We start from the raw sequence: 18426 nt of genomic DNA, 5'->3' as shown, positions 1-18426 counted from the left end.
GTCATTTTTTTTGACATTGAAGGGGTGCATACAACATGTTTGCCCACCGGCAACTTTAGTTGCCGCACATTCAAATACAATTTTCAAGAAAAAAAGCTAAAACTTGGGGAAAATAAATGCAGAACACATTCACATAGGACACTATTAACATGACTATATGCATGAAACCATTAGGAAAAATTTGGGCACAAATGGGTTAAGTAATTAAAAATAATAATAATAATAATTAAAATCTAACATTAACTAAAAATATAAATAAATATATTTTTTTTTTTTTTAATTAGGCCTATTTGTTTACCTGCATGTCAAGTGACCATTAACCGACATCAGAGAACCGTGAACTTTTATTTTTATTATTAACTTAATTTTATTATTGACCTAACTTATTAACTAAGTTAACAGGCCTAAGGGCTTACTTTAAATAAATATAGTGAAGTAAGGTTTTGCAGACAAAAAAAATATATATATATATATATAGGAGTCTGCATTGCTTGTAAATTATATGAATTTGTACATTTTAATGTTTTAGAAAGCCTTCCAGAGACAGTAATGCATGGTTGAATGACTCCCGAGTGACAATTCAAATACTAATTAATGCGTTCATCAGGAGCCGATTAGATGTGCAAGGTTGAAGAAACGCTTCATAAAAGTGAAATGATTTCTATAATGATCAAATGTTGTGGGTCTCAATTTTTAATGATCAGCTCATGACTAGTGTGTGCAATTCAACAAACCTGGAAAAGCTTCTGAATGTATACAAGCAGTGGACTTTTATAGAAAGGAAAAATGTAAAATATGACAAAGTAGAAGCATCAGTGAATTAGGAATAATTTACTGCCATTGTGAAAACAATATGTAATTAAAAGTAGCCATAGTCTGATTACGAGTGTTTTAAAATAATATAATGAATTTCTTCTGCTGAACACAAAGGAAGATATTTTAAAGAATGTTTGTAACTAAGCAGATCTCGGCAGCCATTGACTACCATAGTATTTTTCCCCCCACTATTGTAGTCAATGGCTGCCGAGATCTGCTTGCTTACAAACATTCTTTAAAATATCTTCCTTTGTGTTCAGCAGAAGAAATTCATACAGGTTTGGAACAACATGAGGGTGAGTAAATGACGACAGTTTTCTTTTTTGGGTGAACTATCCCTTTAAAAGGTGCACACACCAGCTCTACAACTCCATCACGAGAGACATACTCCACGTCTCAACAGAACAACTCACATTTGAATTGGATCTCTTGAATGGAAATTCATTGGAAAAGCACTACAACCGAATCACAAACACACAAGTTCTAGTAAAAGGTGGCACAGATTTTATTTATTTATTTATTTTTTGATTTGCAGGACATTCTACAAAAACACCATAGGGGACAGAGAGAAAGAAAGATATACGAGAACATGGAAGACACACAATTTTTTTTTTTTACAGAGAAGCTTTTATTCCCCTCCCTCCCCAAAAACTGTGGAGAGAAAGGAGTCTAGAAAGATCCATCTAAAATGGTAAAAATGCTTACAAACAGACGTACAAAAGCGCCAGCAAGATTTAACGGATCCCAATGTCAATGGAGTACAAACGGTCAATCATCTCTTGAAGTTTTTCGAATCGGAAAATCGGGTTGAGAAAAAAAAAAAAAAATCCTTCAGGAATGAATCCTTTTTCCACCCTGAATACTTCCATTTTTCAAATCAAAATAGATGTCCACCCTTTAAATAAAACTGCACTGATATTAAAACTGAACTGAATATTTACACTTCTCCCAAAAAGTCTCATCATCAAGAAAACAAGATAATGGGACAATAAATTCATTGGCAAAAAACACATAAGATTACATTCTGCATGTTGCACAGACTAAGCATGCAGCTCTGGTAAGGCCAACAGCGGACATCACAGATGGGCTCCCTCTACTTACGAAACGGTACAATCAATAATGGACAAAAAAAATTTGCGTGCAGAAAGAATATGTTAAAGAAATAAGAGGATCCACTTGCTTTTGAGAAAACTTTTCCCTCAAATATGTTGTTTAAAAAATATTGTTAGGAGAACTGGCAGGGAGCACATCTACCCAAGAAGCAGCGGAATGTAGGTTCTGAAAACAAGTTGAAGTGAATGGGTATGGCAGTTTGGCTTCGATCTCCACACCTCTAGAAGAACCGACCAGAGTACTGCTTCACGCTGAAAGAGGAAATGACACGGGTGAAAACGGAGACAAAACTTCTTAGTGCTGGGACAGTTCAGCCAGCGGCCAAGTGATTTATAATCTGAAAATGCTGCTACAATAAACAATACAAAACAAACTGTATGCATAGCATTATAATAAAGTAAATACAGTATTCACAAATGCATGGATACATCCTCTAGTTCACAATACAATGTGCAAGAAAGATAACTAAACATGTTGATTTACTTATGAGAGCATTTTAAGGTTGTTTCCTGACTCCGTTAGCATCTTTAAGGTTTACTCATACTAGCATGCAACAGATATTAAAGTCAACATGAAACATTTTCATACTTTTCTTATTTCAGAGTGAAACAGGATATTCAAGTGCACATTACTGGTGCCATTTAAGTCAGTCCCATTACTCCAATGCACATCAGAAATTTGGATTCTTTAGCTCAAATTAGGTAGGGATCGGCTAGCATTACAGCTGGAAACACTACATGACTTAAAATCTGTAGGGGGGAGGTAATGCTATTTCATCCATTCTGGCTTATTTAGACTGTTAAAGATTTTGATTCTCATGCTAAACATGGCCAAAAGACAAGTTGGACATATGACTGAGTATTTATGTGCCAAATACACTCCTTCAGAATTCGAATACGTTTCGGAATGTTTTTTTGGAGTATGACCCTGTGTGACGTCATAAAGGGCGGAATTCCTTGTATGGGCACTTCTCCCATCAACAAGCTTCGTTCAGGTTACGAAAGCTGTCGGCAGCGCTGTCATTTTGTTTTTAGACCACGAAATCAACAATGTCACTAAAGAAGTGTGTTTCTGGTTGGCTTCCCAAATAACCGAGCGTTAAGGAAACCGTGGATGCAGTTTGTTTTTCCAGAGCAGTGGAAAAGAGTTTTGTAAGTGTGTTTATTTGTTCCCGAGCTCTGCTGTTTTTGGAAAGAATCGGTACAGTGTATCGGCCTTTTATAACTATGATAAAACTAAAGACTCTTCGGATATATGAAGGATGCAATACTACTAAATAGGTACTCAAGATTGACATGAGATTGGCAGAAACTGTGTGTGTTATGTACCCTTTAAAACACTAAGACATCAACTTGTTGACAAAAACTGGCATATACTAAAAGACTGGGACTGATCACACACTACCACAAACTTCTGCCATCGTCTTGTCAGTTAGGAGTATGGCGAAATGGGTGATCTGAGGTAAAATCTGATTCCTCGGCTCACGCGTAGTGATTAAGTCTGTTCTCTGACTGAACAAAATTATTTTTATTAATATACATGAAAAAAATGTTTTTTATCAAAACGACGTGGGGGGGTGGTGCCATCGTGGGAAAGTGATGTAACTGGTGTTGCGGCTGAACATTGTGCAACACCGACTATCGCAGCAAGCCTAGCCTGGGATGCAATCACAGTCTGAGACTTAAAGGACAGGACACACCAAGCCGACGGTCGGCCGCTGGGCAAATTTGGCCCGTTTTTGAGCATCAGTCAGCTTAGTTTTCTCGGTGTGATATTCATAATGGTAAGCAAGCACTGCTTTGTTTAGGGTTTGTTTATCTGCAGTCCTAGTTTCAGTATCCCTTTTTGAATTACAAAAATAGACTATTAATACCTGCTGATATAGACAGATATTTGCTTACAGGTAGTGTTCATTTTGTCACCCATTTTTTTATTTAGTCTCGGTCTTAGTCCTGTGTCAAATGTGCTTTTTAGTTATCATGTTTAGTCAACCTTGTCCTGTTTTTGTTTAGTCAAGGTTTAGTCGACTAAATGCCTTGTATTTTTAGTCTAGTTTTCTTCAATGAAAATCTATTCACAATCTTTCGTCATGCTGCATTGATAATCTCAATTATTTTGCTCTATTATAAAATCAATACGATTATTGTCATTTGAGAAATGTATTTTTTACATTTCATCAGAATTGTTGCACTCTTTCACCTATAAGCACAAATCAAGGTAATAATGGTCGACCCTAGGGATGCAACAATACAGCTAGTCCACGGTTCAATACATACCTTGGTTTTTAACCACGGTTTTCGGTTCGGTTCGGTTCTGATGGCTTGTCACTATTTTGCTATTCTATTTTTAAGCAACAGGAACAGAAAGAGGTTAAGGAGAGAACATTTTTTTTATTGCAATACTCTTTCTTTATTTTACTTAAAAGAATTGAAAAGCCTTACTTAAACTTAAAACTTTACTTAAAAAAAAAAAAACCTTGTACACATTCCTAGTGTATTGTATAATATAAAATACATATATATATATAAAGATTTACACTGGCAGCTCAGAGCTGTATATTAGCATTTAAGAATGAAATTGAATGAATAAATGTAAAAATAAAACACTACATAGACTTCACTATAAAATATACATTGATTCTTAGCTACTGTATTAGTTTTCTCTTACTAATTACTTACTTCTCTACAAATTTAAAACAATAGAAAACCATTAAAGTAATGTGGAATTTCACTAAAATAACAGCAAAAAACACACAGAGGTTGCGTTAGTGCAGTGATTGGTGCAAAGATCCATGCTTGGATTTATCGCAGTTCATCACTGAGAAGGATTGATGGCAGATTTAGTCGCACAAACCGCACAAGCACCTCGTGAGTCGTGACAGAACACAGACCGATTTTTTGTCATATTTTCGTTAACAAAATGAACATTACTTACAGGCAGCTACAGAACGCACATGCTAGGTGACAGTCGCCTTTAGTCCTTTTGGTGTGTTCAAGCGCAGCTTTTTGGGCGAGACGCAGCCGACGGGAGGCGACAACACAGTCAGTTCTTTGACGTCAACTTGGTGTGTCCAAGGCTTAAAAATCAGTCTGTGCATATCATTCACTATCTGATTTTCTGAAAATTACTTGTGTTTTCACTCCGACTGGCCATTACCTGCAACTGGCTCTGACTTTTAGCCACTAGCGTTGACTAGGGATGTTGTATATAATTTGCGGGGCATCAGGGAGCCGTTGTCAATATGCAGGGTATTGAAGTCGCTTTCGTATGCACACTCACTTTTGAATGTGCAATGACGCATAATCTGCGTATAGGCCTATAATTTACAGGCATCAGGGAGCCACTATCAATAAATGCAGGGTATTGAAATCTCTTTTGAATGAAATTCATTTGTCAATGATGCTCAGGATCTGTTCGACAAAACAATGGCGGAGGTTTTGGTGTACGTCATCTCTCCTTCCTCTCTTCATGTGACAAGGGAAATCTGACTCCTGCTTTATGGAGCAGAGCAGACACTTTGTTTATAATTGTTGTTTAATTGTATAACTGCTGTGATATCAAAATTGGTATTGAGAATTGTGAAAAGTCAATGGTATCTAAAATTTTGGTTGTTACAACCTTATTTCCAGCAAAAATAACTATATTGTGATGTACATCATTATCATGAGATAAAATTACTTAAGATTTTGGTTATACGTCCACCCCTAATGTGCATTGAAACATTCTCAGTAAGACCACATTCATTAAGAAGAGTAAAACAGAGTCAATTTTGATTTCATGCTGACATTAAATTTAACAAAATGACTTCTTAACTGAATATCCATGCAATAAGAGTGAACAATAAGTGTTTCATTTGCATGAGAACATCATTGCAGGTTACAGACAGTTTAGCCAGTTATGCATTAGAAAGCAGTTACGCTAGCATGTAACTTTTAGAAAAGCTAGAAAGTAGAAAGGCTGGTTTACGTTCTGTTTGTCCATGCTGAATCAACAAACAGCAGAGAGACTTCAAATCAGCTTGATTTCAGACAGAGTATAAACCAGCAAAGACATGGTCAGATGAGAGTACAGATGTTAGTCAGAGTAGGTTAAACTGGCAGGCCTCTTCAGTTAGGGTGGGTGAAATGTGTTTGAGGGTAGGGGCAGATGATGCTGGGCCTGTGCTGTAGGGCAGACTGTGATTTGTTGTCACTTTATCTAACTAACAACAACAAAATCACAAGTCTTCCACACAGAAGCAAGCCAGCGTTTACTCCACTCTCCTGGGTCCCACTCATTTGCCCCTCTGTAAATTATGTTTGGATTCTATCCCAAATGGAACTAATAAAACAAACCCTTTTGTACACATTTCACAAAAGGAAAAAAATATGAAAGGTCAGGCAAAGAGAAGTGCATGAAACAGCATTCAAATGTATATGAAGCATGAAGCAAGTGTGTAGAACTACTGAAAATACATTTTAGTTCCACATACAAATGCAAAAAGAGACAGGCAATTTGGATTAGCATTTTTAGCACCTCTATAGGGGCTTTCACACCGGGTAGCGTAGACTAAGCTATAGGATCTAGCCATCAGGGCAGTCCCCAGAGAACAACATTTTCCCCTAGGGCCATTTTCCTGGATGCATTTGCACCGCCGGTAGGAACTCTAAAGTGACATAAACCGCAACGTCGTACCACTCTGGTTGCTGTGCGGGACTTGTATTTTGACGGTGCGGCAGACTTTGACGCACACAGTTCTCAGCATTCTCGGTCTTCATTAGTTTACAATCTGTTCAACAGTGCTATCTAATGCGTTATTAGAAAGAACCGTTAAACAAAGTAAACAGTATTATAGTATTATAGCGTTTGCCGTGTGGTTGATGCCCAATGTCACTAACGTAGCAATAATACAAAATCATGTTTTGTTAGGTCCCTTCAAAGTCGCATTGGATTTCCTCAGAGTAAAGGTTGAGAAGAGCCTGGACTTCAGCGCCGGTCCACCTATAGCTGTTTTCCATGTTGGTGGAATTTGCAGAATAAGTATACATAAACCGTGTGTTTACACAGCTTTTTAAAATGGCGGATACCAGTGTTTTGTATGGCATGTGTTCGGCCAATTAACATACATTTACATCACTGGTAGTTCCTATTGTGCTGGGTTAGACCCTGCTCTGATGTAGGAGCTAATTTAGTCCCCCCAAAATGCGTTCCTATAACTAATATCATTCCCAGTTCATGCGGTGCGAACACACCAAAAAGGTACTTCCGCCAATAGTTATAGGAACTATGAAAACTTTCCTCCGGTGCGAAAGCCCCTCATTTCAACAAAATACAAGACTTCGTATACTTAGGAAACAAGGATTTGTTTGGCTGTTAAGTATAACTGTGTTCAATCCAGGTATGACAAGATAAAGCAGATGAAAATATTTTTTTTTTGTCCTAACTAGCCTTAGGAATTGAGATCCGGCAGATCTATATGGTTCGGGCCAAAATCCATACTGATTGGCTATGATTCAGCACAGCATTTTTGTGGTTTCATTGAGCACAGAAAAGTTTCTGGAAACTTGTCGCACCTGGTCAGGACACATGATGGTTAGGTGTCAAGATGTGGTTGTGGTAAAGTGCTGGAATAGGTGATAGACTTGCCTGTTCTGTAATAGATACTGGGCATTCTGAATCTGGTCCTGTGTGCCTGTGATGGTAATAATCCGGTCCTCTGAGCCCTCCAGAGGCTCATCAATTTTGATAGATGCTCCCGACTCATGACGGATCTGCTTGATCCTCTGTCCGCCTTTCCCAATAATGGAGCCAGCCAGCTAGAACACGAATTGAGCAAAGCTTTAGTTAGTACGATTCAGGGTTATTATGGTATGCTAAAACAAATGAGTTGAAGTATTTCTGTTAAAAGAAATAAAATAAATATCTGCCATTCCACTAAAGCTAAAAACTGGTTGAAAAACTAACTGAAACAACAAAAACAAACAGTTATTTTTCAAAGGTAGTATTCTGAGTGTGAATTAGGGCTGGGTATAGACCTTTACCACCGTCCGCATGTCATCACATCCGGCTCCGATAAGTAGCAAAATCGAATTGCTGCCTACATTATTAATGGAAGATGACACAATTTGCCAATAAAATTTTACTTAGTTGAACTTGACAAATGTATTATGTAGCCTTATGTGATACCCTAGCATGTATGCGTCTTTTTGAGCATCCTACGGTGTCGTAGCTGGACGAGATGTGCTCGAATTTTAGGACACTCCGTGTTGTCCGTCAGACGGCCTTTAATATTCTCCATAACTCAAATATTGTAGTACAGCTGTGTAGTTTGTAAATGTTAAACTTCATTTAAAAGTCAGTGGTCCATTATATTCTGTTTATTGCGCAACTATACATTTCGTGGATTTCGTAACTATAGCAACCGCTTTTCCATTGCCGTGTTTTGCAAGAAACTATTGTGAAATGCTTAGTATAAACCATTAGGTAAGGCAAAGAAATCCCTTGCCTCAGGGATTTTTTCCCCTTAGGGATACCTTTAAGTCAAACCACTTAAGAGGTTTCATGCAACCTGGCCCAGGTAATTTCCCATTACCACCCGCTCGTCTTTCTCCCTACTATTTCCACTCACTTATTATGTGCACCACCAAATAAAACTCAAAAACTAAAATCTAAAAAGAGATTTCATTTTAAAACAGTATGGAAGCACAAACTATAATAACCTTGCATATTTTTACAAATATGCATGTCATTTCATTTTAAACTCACATCTTTAGGGATGGTCACTTGTGTTGTAATAACCGGCCCACCGATGTCGCTGTAAGAACCTCGACCACCTGATGACAAACATCATACAGTAATTCAGGCATTTTATAGTTATATTTAGGCCTCTCATTCACACCCTTACACAAGCATGATTAAAATATATAATTCATATTCCATTATCACAGTATCTGACACACTCACCAGATTGGAAGGGCTCCCAAGAAGAATTATTGTCTTCAGATGAAAAAAGAAAAGAAAAGAAGATGGAAAAGGTGATCCAGATATAAGAGCTACGACAGTGAAGGATAAAGAGAGAGAAAAGCAGGAAACACTATGCTATCAAGAGGAGTGCAGTGCTCCGTTTGACTGGAGGTAACCTTGAGCTAGTGCGTGTGTGCAAGCTGAAAAACACTCACCATATCCACCTCCACTCTGTGTACAACGATGGGGGAAAAAAAACATGGAGTCAATTCAGAGAGCACAAGAATACACTTGAAGCACATTCTACATGGATAACAGATTCTTCAAGCTCCCAATCTGACACGTTTACTTAAAATTAAAGCAAGAAACCACTCGAGGTCATGCAATACAGTGACTTTACCATGCTCAAAGGGGTTTTAGGTCACTGCTTCACCACAAAACTAACACTCCTTACCAATGTAAAATACTTGTATAGCATATTGCTTTTTTTTTTTTTTTTAACTGTGGCAACAGCATGTTGTAAGATACTATGATCAATAAATAATTAAACTGATTTTCATTGCATTGTGACATTTTCATGACATTTAAGCACGTGCCCTAATTTTCATTACTGTAATCTCATTTAAAAATTTTCACAATATTTAATTCACTGCATTACGATTTCTATTAAATACAATTACTGTACTAGAAAAAAATAAGCATTATTGTATCAGGAATCAAAGGAGAAAAATGGATTAGTTTGTCATGAATTTGCCAGAATGCCAAAAAACCTTAATAGTTCTAAAACGGGCTTTTTATTGCAAAATGGAATTAATATATTGTTGTTGTAAATATAAAGAACTATTCTATAGAATTTATTATATCGTTGAGATTATACACGATTAATAGATCATTGATAAACTGATATTATAAAAACAACACCTGGATTCGTTTTTTGCGAATGGTCCAGCTGAGCATATTGGCTAAATCACAGCAGCCCATCCAATTAGAGTCTAAACTATCAGTTTTTACAGCAGAATTCAACATGCATGTGCTGATCCTCTATGGACAACGACAGGCTTGCCATCTTCCAGAACGCTCAACTCACTCAGAGCTGCGTTGCCCAAAGTTCATTGGCGAGTGTGATGGCTTTCACCAACGTATTTAACTGCTGCTTGGTAACCAAGGCAACAAGTGATTCAAAAATCTGTTGCCAAGCAACAGCAGGCCAAACCAGTGCACTAGGCATAAGAGCTTCACATATGCATCTATTACACTGTCACTTCAGAGAGAAAGAATAAGCCATTCCACATTTTTTTTCCTGAAAGTGCCCATTAATGAAAGGAAAAAGACTTTCCTTTACAATGATAGATGACAATCAAGTGATGATTCTCAGTATATGTTACAAAAATACAAATTCACATTCATTTATCCTCACCATGCTCTCGTAGCGGTCTCCAGGTCGCCCCCTTCGGTCACTGCTTACAGGAAGAGAGACATGCTTAATTTGATATGCTTGTAGTGGGCACGCATCTTAAAGCTCTGAAATAACCCAACACCCTGAGAGGCCATATATCTTTAGAGAGACAATAACACACACCAATTACATAAAATTGGGCTGTACAATTTGGGGGGGGGGGGGGGGGGGGACCAATTGCGATTTTTCTGGTTAAAATTGTTATTTATAAAAAAAAAAAAATTAAAAACAGAAAAGAAAAATAGTAGAGAGGACCAGGTTTGTTGTGCCTGCTTGTAGGGCTACACAATTTGACAAGTTTTTTCTTATATATATCAATATGACTAATATATAACGATTATTATTAATACAATTATTATTACTACTAAATAAAAATATTAAAGAAGAGTTATTACTATAGTATCATCAACACTATTTCATTATTAAAAATAAATAAATGTAATTATTAATAAAAGAATAATTATAATATAATAATATTTATTAACATGCAGGCTGTCAGGGACACGGGTGCCCTATAACTATAAATCATTATACAGGAACACTTCAATACACTACACATACTAATGCATAATTATTATACATAATACATGTTTTTCTCCAACATTTACTTCAAATTTCTTTAGAGAAAATATATTTTTGCCCAATAGAAGGTGGTGTGAGCATTATTGAGTGCTATAAACACATGTAATTTCTGTCATTCATATTGGAAGCAAGAGGGCGCCCTCACGCAGACAGTCCAAATATGCCTCACAGAAGAAACAAAACGTATGACTTTCCAGAAAATCCCTAATTTGGACAAAGACATCCAGCTATCGCTGCAGCTGAATGAAAAAAAGATAGGAATGCTTTGACTTATTAAACATGAAGACAAAAAAACACACGAATTTATTGGTTTATCTGTTCTTCAAGCCATCTTGTGTATTTTCTTAAGAATAAAGTATATTTATAATGCAATGCAAAGCATTAATATAGTATAGAATACTACAAAATAATATACTGTCTGCCTCATTCTGTGATAACTCCATTTAGGATCTGAAGTGGCTTCTTATTCAAACACTCGACTGACATTATGAAGTTTGAACTTGAGTAAAACATGTAATGTTTGTCACCTTTTGCTTTTCAAATCCACATCATAAGCGCCTCAAACTCTTTTGCAGAGATGAGCATCATTTACTGAACCGATCGAGGTGCTCCAATTACACTGCTGCTCATTACTATGAAACACGCTGTGCATATATTTACCTAAAAGAAAACGGTGATTTCATAAATCACACTAAGCCAAATCGCGATTTCAGATTTATTTCGATGAATCATGCAGCCCTACATAAAACAAATATTTAAAATTTAAAAAGTCTTGTCATTTGATTCAAAATTTTAACTGAACATTATAATAATTTAACATATTGCCGAGAGCAAATGTGCCAAGAAATTTTACTTCTGTTCAGGTCAATAAGTATTCATAACTCGCAAGTTTTGCATTCTGCTTTCTTTCATTCTCTCTTGGTGTGAATAGGCTGTAGGTCAGTTAAATCTACTGCTTTTGTGGTAACTTACTTTGGTCTGTCATCCATATTGCTGTGATAGCTCTGGTGGGAAAACCGATCACCTCTGGAAACAAAAATTATTATCAGTTATTCTGGTATGATTCATGGTATGTGTTGGTCATATCAGTTGGTCTGGTATGATTCCAGAGAACTCACAGAAACAGCAGTGATTCCCTCATTTACATCATTCAACAATCAATATCATTGATAATCAACTAAAACACAAACAGCTGTGAAAAAGCTAATAAAAAGGCACCTGATTGCAACACATAAATAAACAAATACACCAGGGCTTCCGGCACTTGAACATGCACAAACACAACAACAGTAGGGGTGTGACGAGACACTTAGCTCACGAGACATGAGATTGGGTTCACGAGAACCAGGCGAGACGAGATTTTTGCACCATAGAAATACTCAATGACAAAATTTGTGACTGGAAAAATAGTCTGCAGGTGCATTTTGAAATGCTTTAACTAATCATCTTGTAATTAATGTCATTTCAGTTCTACTTTCAGAGTATGAATTATCATATGCATTAAAAGACAACAATACTCAAGCATTGTAAAAGGTTTTGCCACAAACTCAACTGACTGGCTTCTCTCCTGTATGATTTCACATGAGTATCTTCAGACCTTACAGTATATGAATTATGGGCTTCCAGAACTTTTGATTGTGGCCATGTGTGACGACCTAATTCAACGCCTTTCCACAAATTGAACATATAGAAATAAAACAGGATTAAGAAAAAACTGTTATTTATTTTTGTTATTTGTATTAAGTGCAAACAATAAGTGCAACCATAATCAAAGTACTCTCTCAATATTCAAAGTGCAAACAGAGACAAGAGCTAAGAGGAGGTCACAACTAAACACAGTATACATTTGATATTGGGAGACAGGCTATTGTAAAAAATGAAAAGTCTGTATAACTTCTACATTAGGTAGTTTTCATAAACACCTTCCTCCATAAACAAAATATTATAAGTAGCCTAAGTACATTTATAAGTAAATACGCCCATCTCTAGTGTTTTATTTATTTATTATGACTAACTAACAAACTGTGAACATTGCATTTACCTCAGGAAATTTATCCAATGTTAAGTGACATCGTCCTGAAGTTGTTTCAGAAACTATGATTGAACGATTAATTTGAGCGAATAAGTGAGCTAGTGTTTGCTTTCGAACGGGTGCTGAGTGCGCATTCTACAAGATCATTTACATTTATCAGACACGATCAGGCTCTGTTGCGATCTCGTCACACCCCTAACAACTGTAATAATAAAAACAAGATATTACAGATTACAGTTCTTATTATTATCATTATAATGATGTCTTTGTTGCAAAACGCTGCACAACGAGCAACATTTTCTACATACCCTCCTCTAGGTGGTGGTGGTGGGGGCAGAGGCAGATTTCGGGCCCTACTGCCCCCACGTCCTCCTCTCCCTGGTGGGGGTGGAGGTGGTCCACGGCGTGGGCTCATATCATCATAATCTCGTCTGGAAGGGGGCATGGGACGACCACCACGGCCGGGAGGCATGCGATCGAACCCTCCACGGCCTCGCATCGGGAACCCACCCATAGGCCGTCGCCCTCTCTCTTCATACATCATGGTAAAGCCACCATAGTCATAGGTCTCATCATAAAAGTTTGGGTCATAGGGCTGGGCTCGACCTTTAATAGGGGCCTAAAGATAACACAGGACAAATAAAAGATTTATTTACGAAGCAAAATGTTTACATTATCTAAATAAACTGTGGATGTTGCTACAATGTCAAATGAGAAGAAAGCTGTATAATAAAAGACATCAAACAAAATAGTCCTTGCATCTCCGTCATTATCTCACCTCTGAAATTAGCTCCAGAATGACCTTGATACACTCAACCACACGCTCAGGTTTACCCCCGACTAACACTACGCGGTCAGTGGAGTGGGGGCAGCATTCCTGGAAGAGCTTGATTGTAGTCTGAGTATTCTTAAAAATGAATACAATTTCCCATCAGAGAAATAACATTTTTATACCAGCTTAACAAAAAAAATTAAGCTTCCTGGTTTCAAAATCTATTATTTTACAACATGGTATTTTTTGCACTCTGCTTACCTCCCTCAGTTCCTTGATCTTGGCACCTTTGACTCCGATAATGCCTCCGGCCAAACTCTGATGAATCAGCAGACGCAGCTCACAATCAAAGTCAGTCCCGCTGTAGTGCTGATACTGCCAAATGTACAGAAAAAAATCATTTTTAAGGACACGTGCACACCAACATACATTTAGTCACATCCACAGCTTTATATATAATCGAGATATCCTGACAGTCCTAGTGTGTATATATATGTATGTATGTATCTATCTATCTATGTATGTATCTATGTATGCATGTATGTATGCATGTATGTATGCATGTATGTATGCATGTATGTATGTATGTATGTATGTATGTATGTATGTATGTATGTATGTATGCATGTATGTATGTATGCATGCATGTATGTATGTATGCATGCATGCATGCATGTATGCATGCATGCATGCATGTATGCATGTATGCATGTATGCATGTATGTATGCATGTATGTATGTATGTATGTATGTATTTTTTTTTAAACCATTTAAAAATCATAATACAGTATAGTGCTATTGCGAAATCACAAAGGCTTTTCAGTTTTCGATTTTAAGGGTGAAGCGCGACGCTTTACTAACATGCGTGCAGGTTATGCGTTTCTTCAGTCTCAGATCAGCTCTGTTGCAGCTCAGCTCCACACAAACTCACACACTGTCTCTTCATGTGCAGATTTCAATAACGTGCATTTGGGAACACAAAGTCTGACGTACTTTTTGTTTTATAGTAAATTGTTGCACTGTAATAATTTATATATGTGTAGCATGTCTCAGCAGATCGACTAACAAACTCCATCTCTTTGCATATGCTGACGATTTGAATATGGTTTACATGTAGCATGTCGACTCTGTGTAGGGGTGTGACGATAACCGCGGTAAATATTGCGGTAATGAGATGCCTACCGCGGTGGGAGGTCATAACCGCAATTTTTTTTGTTTGTTTTTTTGCTGTGGTGAAAGTTACAGGAGTGCATATATGGTGTTTGATATGAACTATAAACACAATAATCATTGCTTATGATTTACTGTCTTCCGTGAGAGAAAAAAAAACAGAGAGGGACAGTCCATTAAACATATGGGGGATTTAGTGTGTGTGTGTGTGTGTGTGTGTGTGTGTGTGTGTGTCTGATTAGCCTATTATTAATTAACTGCTAGGTTTCAGTATGTGAGATTAGGGATGCTCATATTGACCGTTTAACTGTTAACTGAAAGTAAGATTTATTTATTTTTTGAGAAGGCGCACGTGCCGCCCAGTCAGCAGAGGCTCGCGCTGCAGAGCAAGACGAAAGCAAGGCTTGAGAGGGTGTTTTCTGCCGCGGATCTAACGGTCAACAGGCTGCGCTCCAGACTAACCCACATCACTTTTTATTTTATTCAGTTTTTTTCTCTGCTGTCAGAAACGCTGCAGGTGCGTGAACATGTGATAATGTGAATCCAGGTTACATGTGATGTTCACAGATAATGTTGAAGTAAATACACACAAACACAGGCATAAAAGACAAAAGCATAAAGAGTTGGAGTTAGATTTTAATTGCAAGTAGCGATCCTTTTCTCATGTGGTTTAGGCAATAGTTGACATTATTCATGATTCGCTATTTGGTTGAAGAAATGGTGCCATTCCGTACCGTTGAGAAAAGAAGAGAAAGCTGCAGAAAGAACAAGTCGAGCTCAACCTGCCCTAACATTGCTTAGTTCTGATGAGTTGTGCTAAACTTCGATTCTTATGTCTTTAGACATTGTTTTTCAGGTAAAAGTCCATGGATATAAACGCACTCGTCCATACGCAACTTGTTGAAACTTTGAATAATTTATTCTACAAAAAATGGGTTGCAAACAATGACAAAAACTGTTCCATAATTCCTATTAAACTCAATATATATATAAAAAAATATTTTTTTTCATATTATAGTTGTTAATATGTCTATTCGGCCTATGTTAATATTTCGATTTTACGAAACGAAATTGAAAATCCTGTGAATAACTGGGCAAAACTTATATGGAAACACCAATCAATGCTCTGAATTTCTGCTGCCCATTTACATGATCAAGTGAAGATAGAAGATAATAGAAATTCGCTTGTTATAACAGCTCCAGATACAACACAACAGATGGCAAAAATCCACTGAACTGAACTGAAATAGACTGATCGCTTGACAGAGAGCGAAACTGTTTCACTGAGTGTTCAGCGAGTGAAAATATATCTATGCTAAACTTATTCTTAACCTCTAACACACACACACACACACACACACACACACACACACACACACACACACACACACTGGCGAGTAAAATCTAAGTATTTATTAGCCAATGGCTAATGACATATTTTGTCGCACAGAGTGAAGATTTACTCGCATTGTAGAGGGTTGATTGTGTATTTTAACAGTGTTGTCCATTTTGCACCGTCATGTTTCTACAGTAGTCCTAAACAGACAAACAGCTCTACAGAACTCTACTCAATGCGGTCTCAGACGACTTCATTAGAATTTTCCACCACTGGGCCGAACGGTTCTTAGAATGGTAAGGAACGTTTCCAGTTGTGTTTCCACTTGAGCCAGTTTCTATGTAGCTGGCTATTTGAGCGACAAACACAAATTAATAATACAATTAGGGATGCACGATATATCGGCAACATATCGTTATCGGCCGATAAATGATTATTTTTGATGTTATCGTTATCGGTCCAATAAGAAAATTTGACCGATATAGTCAAGCCGATAGATAATGTATTATTTCCTTCAGCTGAGACAGACGCGCTTTCCACCATGATGGGTTTGAATTGCTCTAAATATGTTTGGAATTACTTCGAAAAGGAAAATACAGTTATGTGCAACATGTGCAGCGCAAGTCTTCTATAATCTACATCAAATGATAGAATAGGCTGTAAAAGAGCGTTGTGTTTCAGCGCGTTTGTTGAGGGAAGAGCGCGCCCACGGAGTTACACCTTCATGACGAGCACAGTCAAGTTCGCTTGTGCATTCACAGCCTTTTGTGCCATTGTACGTTGTAATATTATATTTATTATTATTCTGTGTATGTAATATCATATAGGATGCGTTTGGTTGAGTTAATAAACGATGCAGTAAAGCACGTCATTGTACCGGTCTTTAGCTTCAGCGCGCGCCCACGGAGTTACACCTTCATGACGAGCACAGTCAAGTTTGCTTGTGCATTCACAGCCTTTTGTGCCATTGTAAGTTGTAATATTATATTTATTATTTTGTGCATATAATCCCATATAGGATGCGTTTGGTTGAGTTAATTAACGATGCAGTAAAGCACTTCATTGTACCGGCGCGCGCATTTCAAACAGAAATGCACAGCATTAATAACTACTGGGACTGTCCTATACATAACACTGCAATGAGAATATTTCTGTTATAAAACGTAGTGAATTCTCTGGGTTTAGTTGTTTTTCAGCGCGCTGTTGTGGGAAGCGTCAACAACGCATTCTGACCAGCACAGTCAAGTTCGCTTGTGCATTCGCGTCATTTTAAGCATATGTAAGTCGTAATATTACTTTTTTGTAGTATAAACATCTGATTAAAGTCATATAGGATGTGTTTGGTTAAGTCAATAACCCGCAGTGCTTCACTGTACCGGTGATCATCTTCAGTTTCAGCACGCTCTCAAACAGGGGAAGAGCATCCACAGGAGTTATAACCCTTCACCTATGCGTGATTTTGTGCTAATATAAGTTATAATATTATATTTATTTTGTATAAATATCTGATTGTTCTCATATATGATGCGTTTAGTTGTTAATTAAACTTCTAAGCGCTTCAGTTTATGGTTGTTCGTTCATTCTCTCCAGCTTCAGCGCGCTCTCAAACAGCAACATTATTCCTATAGACTAGACTAATATTACAGATGTTTACTATTACTGTAATATTAAACATATTTTTTTTTTCAAAAACACAGAAGCATTATCTTTTATAATTAGCACTTTTATTGTTCTCGTATCATTTCCATCAACAATATGGTTTGATTAAAACCATTTCTTTATCGTCTGTGCGGAGGTTATTTCATGCACTTGCATTCTGATTCTTTATTATGCAGCCTAAGTAATGCTGTTCAATTACTTGTTTGCATCACTTAGGTATATTATTTTTATTTTTTAGACAATATAATTTTTGGTAACATTTTACAAATAAGGTCTCATTTTATTAATGCATTAACTATCATGAACAAACAGAGAGCAATAACCTTTGTTTCTTTTAGTAATAAAATGTTTGTGTTTTGTAACAGTCCATTCATAGTTCATACCTAATGTTAAAAGACACAACTTTGGGTCTGAATATGTTGAGATTAACATGAACTAAAATTAATAAATCCTGTTGAAGTATTGTTCATTCATTGTTGGTTAACTAATACTAACAAAAATTAAACCTTATTGTAAAGTGTTAAAAAAAAAATTTGGCCATAGGAGTG

The 18426-nt window shown here is 36.9% G+C and overlaps 1 protein-coding gene across 12 annotated transcripts in view; it reads right to left on the bottom strand.

Moving 5' to 3' along the window:
* Positions 1 to 1310: 1310 nt before the first annotated feature.
* Positions 1311 to 18426, bottom strand: part of hnrpkl (heterogeneous nuclear ribonucleoprotein K, like) — a 29418-nt gene continuing 12302 nt past the window's right edge. For 2 of the 12 annotated variants that reach the window (XM_079814549.1, XM_079814538.1), the window contains 9 exons: positions 13975 to 14088; positions 13720 to 13848; positions 13250 to 13560; positions 11882 to 11935; positions 10273 to 10331; positions 8872 to 8904; positions 8674 to 8741; positions 7555 to 7724; positions 1311 to 2180 (listed from right to left, as the gene is read on the bottom strand). In XM_079814549.1, the coding sequence (XP_079670675.1) occupies positions 2150 to 2180; positions 7555 to 7724; positions 8674 to 8741; positions 8872 to 8904; positions 10273 to 10331; positions 11882 to 11935; positions 13250 to 13560; positions 13720 to 13848; positions 13975 to 14088 (969 nt within the window). In that variant the 3' untranslated portion in view covers positions 1311 to 2149. Of the gene's footprint in view, positions 2181 to 7554; positions 7725 to 8673; positions 8742 to 8871; positions 8905 to 9086; positions 9103 to 10272; positions 10332 to 11881; positions 11936 to 13249; positions 13561 to 13719; positions 13849 to 13974; positions 14089 to 18426 lie in introns of all 12 variants that reach the window. The other 10 variants (XM_079814539.1, XM_079814543.1, XM_079814540.1 and 7 more) reach the window with 7 other exon arrangements.

Source organism: Gobio gobio (assembly GCF_949357685.1).
Source record: "Gobio gobio genome assembly, chromosome: 4".
In the NCBI taxonomy this organism is placed as follows: domain Eukaryota; kingdom Metazoa; phylum Chordata; class Actinopteri; order Cypriniformes; family Gobionidae; genus Gobio; species Gobio gobio.
This window is presented reverse-complemented; position numbering and strand designations above follow the sequence as displayed.